Raw genomic sequence first — 6093 nt, 5'->3', positions numbered from 1 at the left:
AACGCGAGATCCAATAAGATCGTGACTACGTCATCCGAAACAAATTCAAACTTCGAAGTCAACTAAACCCAAAAATGTAAATTAAACTAATAATGTCTTGTGTTTATTTTCACATGCAAAATAAAGTAAACAACTTTTCAAGGTCCAAAAAGTGTCCAAACTGCAGGTCTTTAAAAAATGTAAACGTACGTCAATGTTGTAGCTCAGCTATATTACGGGAAAATATGTAAAAAAAACTTCATTATTAAAATGTAGAATTTCACTTCTAAATGATTAAAAGGTCTTATTTAGCAAGTAGAATTAAAAAATATTAAAAAAATCCTCAATTTCTCCAATTAGGACCTAGTATGGGTGGGGCGCTAATCCAACTCCTTCCTGGAGCACAGAGCGAGGCCACTCGATCCATTAACTTATTCAAGGGTTTTAATGCTTTTAAATATGGTAAGTGGAAATCAACGATATTAATAATTAAAATGTTTATCAGTACCTACAATCGACAAGGCCGATTGCGTTTAATGTCGAATTTTGTGCTGTACGCGAAGTCTTTGCGCGGCAAACTCGTCATCAGGTCAAATCGGAGCGTCGCCCATTAGTTTATATATCCATCAGGAGATCACAGATGTCCTTCCAATTAACTCATTTTTGACAAAATCCCCAGATTGCTTATTAAAGAAACGTGAGGATTGTGTACGTGATGGACCCGTGTGTGATCGGACACATTGAAACTTGTTCATGTTATAGCGTTCCTGGTGACTTTGGGGGTTCAGGGTATTGTTAATCTAAAGTGAATTGTGGCCTTGTTTCAAATCTAAGATGTATCCGGGCGTTCAGTTACCCTTGTGTTTGATATGTGGCCTGTATTCAAAGGTAACAAACTAAATCTCTCGCCTCGTTCGGGTGGTTTAACGTTAACCTGATAAACATTAAACGATACACTTGCTTCACTTTTTTGATAAATGCATCTTGATGTAGTTAAAATTGTTGTGAAACACACAGGATATACAGAAACGACAGGGATTACAGTCATCTCTGAAGTTATCTAACGGTTATATTTTACCGGAAGGCAAGATGACGCCCAACACGCTGTTCGTCGGCGGGATTGACATGAAGGTGAGCCATTTTTTTTTTTCGAGAACTACCTTACCCACGTTTTAATTGTAGTGATCATGTTTTCATTTGTTGTCATATGGTTGCCAATACCAGTTCTAGCAACAAACTGCATATTTAAACTGTGATTTGTTTTTATTACAAATACCATAAACTTGTTAAGGGTTTATCATGAACCAGTGTCCATGTTCTGTTTCTGTGGTTCAAACAGATACATTACTTTTTGATTTGTTCGGTGAAATGTGATGAATGTTTCAGGCTTGAAGTAGTTGAGTTGTTTTGCTATACACACCATGTGCACTATGTACACCATCAGGTCGATGAGAATGAGATCAGAGACTTCTTTGCTAAATTTGGCTCTGTGAAGGAAGTCAAAATAATCACTTATCGCGGAGGGATATGCAAAGGGTAAGTGTTTAATACATTTCTGAAAATTCATCAAATTTACTTATGTTGTCCTGGACACACTGTTCGGTAATGAGGATAAAATCTATTCACGTATCCCTTATCATGAGCCCACATTGTGATCGTTTAAACATTCACTTCAGTTGTGAGAAAATTTGGATGTTACTTTCACGAAAAATATTTCTTCCTTGCAGGTACGGTTTCGTCTATTTCACTGATGATGTCGATATCCAGACCATCGTTGATGTAAGATGGTCACTTTGACCCGTTTCAATTACTTTTATGTGTTTCTTTTGATCTTTGAAGGTTGGTTATTTCTAAGCATAAGCAGACCGGTTCATAGAAGCGTCCACATGTGTGAGATGGTGGTCTAGTGGGTTAAACCACTGAACTGGTAAATCAAAGGTTTCTGGTTCAATCCCAGCAGCCACCACCAGTGTGTCCTTAAGCAAGACACTTTACTCCATGCTGCTCCAGGGGGATTGTCCCTGTAATAAGTGCACTGTAAATCGCTTTGGATAAAAGCGTCTGCCACATTACTAAATTATAAAATTACATGTTACACAAGAGTTAAATTAGCAACAGTTGCAGTCATGTTACCACTACAAGCTAGCAAATTTCTCACCTGTGTGATTTTAAATATGTCAGTCTCTATAAGTACATTTTCTGGTGAGTTTTGTACCTGAAGTCCACAGGTGTCACGACTGAATGTGTTGAATTTAAGTTAAAAGGCCATTTTTAACATCCCATATTTGATTCCTTTCCAGCAACCGATCAGTTTTAAAGGAAAGAAACTTAAACTTGGGCCAGCCATCATGAAAGAGCGAAATTCCCGTAAGTGTTCTATACTCGGCATTATTGCGGTACCATTTGAAACTAACCAAACAATTTTAAGTGTTCAATTACCCTCAACTTTTTTTTAGGTTCTATGCAGTCTCCCATGATTGGTCCTTCACAGTGGGTAAGCCCCTCCCCATATGTCTACTGCAGCTGCTGCGCCCCAAGCCTGGCCCCACCCTCACCTGTCTTCAATGGAGGGAATCAATACATGCAGGTAACTTGTATTTAAAGTTATTCTTCATATAAACCCGAATTAAAAAAAAATATATATATATAACTTCTCTATAATTTCCATTTTATTTCTTGTTGTTTTGTAGCCTTACTCTTATTCCAGCCTTCCAGGAGTTATGATCCCACAAGTGCCCATGAACTATGCACAGACCACGTATGCTTACCAGGTACACTGGCGTATGTGCCATTATAAATGTATCGTCTAATGCAAAATTTAGTTTCGTTCTGACTTCTAGGCAAACAAAATAAAAGCTTTTTTAACCAGTGTTGTTTTTGTGTAGTATCCCCTGCCACAGTGGTGTGGAGAGCAGAGAACGAGGCTTGTCAATCAGGTCAGCGATCCACCCCTTTTTTCCGGTTGGTAATCAATATAGCATCATGGCTTGACCACACCGGGATGATAATCGCACGCGTTTATCCTCGACATTTAACGCCTCGCAACTAATAAAATGGCACCAATGTGAGTGTGCACACCGACACACATAACTACAGCCGTAAAAGTGACATCTTTTTTGGGGGGTTTTATTTGCCGCGTAAAATGGCCGACCACTGAGATTGGCGCTTTTTTTCACGTGCCTGGAGCTGCTGAAGTTACAGTAAAACAGGACTTTGTGGCGCTAAAGCAAACAAAATGGTCTTGCCCGAGCACACATTGATGAAGAGGAAGCAAGATGAATTCTTCTGTGTGACAAGCGAGTGTCCGAAGCATAAAGTGTGTACCGGGGTTTTTCATTAAGCGACATCTATGTTAGGGAGTGAAATTGCATTTTCACTCGGCTTATCGCCAGTGAAAATTGTTTGGGTATGAACGCCAAAAAAATGTCTTGAAAAATGATGCCAATAACTGCGTGTGATTATCGTCCCGGTGTGTACAGCTCTAAGAGGGTGACCTGGATTATTGTGGTTCTATCTCAAACCTGCCATCCTTAGAAAATATGTATAATAGCAAGTTTGCCCTTACGCGGTAAATTGTAACACAGAAAACAAATATTTTGAGGAAGTTTGTGTAGTAAGAATAATACCTGGCCAGTAGTTGTAATGTGTTGTGTACATGTTCATTCCCGTATCTTTTTTGCTTTACTAAGCCATTAGAGGGCAGTGCTGGCTTACCATGAAAATGTCAAAAAACACCTGTGTTTCTCTTAACAAGTGATTGCTGTTTAGGTTTTTGTTTTTAATTTCAGAACTATGTGGATTGTGGAGTCCAAACTTTGCTAACCCTTCTGTAGCTTTTACCAGCTGCACAGACTCCTTTTTCATGGTACGTATTTGCCAGAGATGTGGTTCTTCTATTGTATGAACACAAAAGCAGTGCAAGTGAATGGGCGCTGGTTAACAACGTTGTTCAAAATATACTTTGTAGTAAGCTTGTAGTCCCATTCACAGGAAACTATTCCTTTCCTTAGGGTAGACTCCCATAGAAGCAGAGAAGAACATCTTGCTGGAGACCAAGCAGGGAACATCCTCAAGATTTCTGTTTTTGAAGGCATTTTCAGAGAGGGTCGCCCCGGGGTGTGATGTGAAGGTGTAGTTTTCACATCTGCACTTAATTGCTTTCTCCGCCCATTTATTTGTATTGTGTGTTTTCCTTTCTTTGTCATGGCCAACTAACTTTAGAGACACTTTTAAGATCACAAATGCATATTTATATTTTACTTATGTTTGCTTATTTTAATGTTTGATTCACTCTTGGTGATGCACTGTATGCATTAAGGTAACTTGTTCAGAGGTTTTCATGTCGTGTTTAATTTTTTTATTGACTCATCTAAGCAAGGGAGTGTTCACCGTTCAAATAGTTTCATTTTGGGGTTCTCACATTCAGGGCACGTTATGTTGATGATGTTGAGGACGAGGGTACAGTGGCTTCTTTTTTCCCCTTTTATCTGTACAAAATTGTAGTTTCATTCATGCGTCTGTAGTTATCACTGTACCAAGATTAAATTTTTGTTATTGCCGGTTGTCCTCCAAGTTCGTGCAGTTGAGAGGTGTAAATAAAATCATTGCATTAATTCACACAGTATGATAACATTTTATACTCGGCCCTGTAAAAGACACAAACTTGTTTTTGGGTTTCAGAACAATAACGGACTTTGATATCACTGTGAACACAGTCATGCTCCATTGTTCTATTCTTTTTTTCTTTGTTCTACACTTTTTTTCACGTTCAATTTTGTTTTGGTTTTAAAAGATGTTTGCAAAGAGTCCTGGGTGTTTGGAACACAAAGCACTGACATTTTATCATTCGTAGATTTGTAACACTCTTTCTACTGGGGGGTTAACTTAATAGATGGTAGCTGATTTATCATACATAATACATTCTTTAAACATTTGCATTGTAACGTTTCCATTTTATTTCATGTTTCTGTGGCCTCGTGGGAATTACGGGCTCTCCTGCACCATAGTCTGAGAGCTTTTGCCAATCACTGTACTCCAGGTTTCTATTGTACATTAGTTAAATATTGTAAGGTTGGCTTTGTAAGGTTTTGCGGTGTTTGTGTTAATAAAAAATAAAATTTGTATTGGTCTTGTCTAAGTCCTTTGTCTCTTTAATGGGAGTGCAAGATTTTCAACTTTAACATAGCTAGGCTTTCAGTCTCTTGTTTTAGGATTCTAGTTATTAAACCTAAACAAAAGAGATGGTTTTAGGTCTTAATGCGTATAATCTGCTGCTGTAAAGGTGTTTCATTCCTTGTCACAAAAAACTGTTCGGTATTAAAATTCATAAGCTTATTTCATTGAGGATCGCATTTTTGCAATTTAGTTTGACTTGTTAATTGCAAAGCTTTGTTTAATATTGTCTTCATCATTTTCATTAATTTCACGACTTGTTGATAACTTTATAACAATTAAATAACATAGCTTTCCTGTAGCAAAGTGGTAAGAGCATTGCATTAACAATGCAAGGTTGTGGGTTCGACCCCAGGGTATTGCAAATACCTATGTAAAATGTATAGGATAAAGCAATGTAAGTCGCTTTGGATAAAAGCGTCTGCTATATGCATAAATGTAACAATTATGTGCAAGTGCAACACTATTTTCTTGTGGCCAAATTAAAATATCTACTTCAATGTTACAAAACATTTGAAAAGCTCATCTAAAGTGCATTTGTATTCTTCCAGGACGAGTCTGCATTATATTAAAATCAGAATAAAATGACAATTTTCACAAGTTTTTCAAAAACGATGAAACAATACCCCAATATATGTACAATACATATATTGTGTTATCACTCATGAAGACGCATCTTTAAAACATCTCCCACTCATTACTGCTTACTTTCGGCTGTTTCTTTCTCCACGCATGCATTGTACATTCATATGTTATAGAGATCAAAACAAAAAAGGCGTATGTAGGTATTTCTCCCTGAGAAATATAAGCACTGTTGCGTTGCTCTGTTTCAGACCAGTGTGCTACAGGAGGATGGTCCTGGAAACCGGCTTAAATAGTGTCTTGCAATTCCAATTGATGATGCACAAATGACACTCCAGCTTTAAACAAGGGATGAAAGCA

The 6093-nt window shown here is 37.7% G+C and overlaps 1 protein-coding gene across 6 annotated transcripts; it reads left to right on the top strand.

Annotated features, from left to right (window-relative positions):
* Positions 1-352: 352 nt before the first annotated feature.
* Positions 353-4888, top strand: dazl (deleted in azoospermia-like). Of its 6 annotated transcripts, none has more exons than XM_056741378.1 (10): positions 353-441; positions 997-1110; positions 1424-1515; positions 1707-1758; positions 2280-2346; positions 2436-2566; positions 2670-2750; positions 2865-2940; positions 3768-3844; positions 3995-4888. In XM_056741378.1, the coding sequence occupies exons 1-10, from the start codon at positions 427-429 to the stop codon at positions 4112-4114; spliced, it is 825 nt and encodes a 274-aa protein (XP_056597356.1). In that variant the 5' UTR covers positions 353-426; the 3' UTR covers positions 4115-4888. The 6 variants fall into 6 exon arrangements, with proteins under 6 accessions (XP_056597356.1, XP_056597360.1, XP_056597355.1 ...); XM_056741382.1 differs by having other exon boundaries at positions 2865-2915; positions 3990-4128; XM_056741377.1 differs by lacking the exon at positions 353-441 and adding an exon at positions 567-867.
* The last annotated feature ends 1205 nt before the right edge of the window (positions 4889-6093 follow it).

This window comes from Triplophysa dalaica, chromosome 25 (assembly GCF_015846415.1).
Source record: "Triplophysa dalaica isolate WHDGS20190420 chromosome 25, ASM1584641v1, whole genome shotgun sequence".
Taxonomy (NCBI): Eukaryota; Metazoa; Chordata; class Actinopteri; order Cypriniformes; family Nemacheilidae; genus Triplophysa; species Triplophysa dalaica.
The sequence above is the reverse complement of the archived record's forward strand: the minus strand, read 5'-3'. Positions and strand labels throughout refer to the sequence as shown.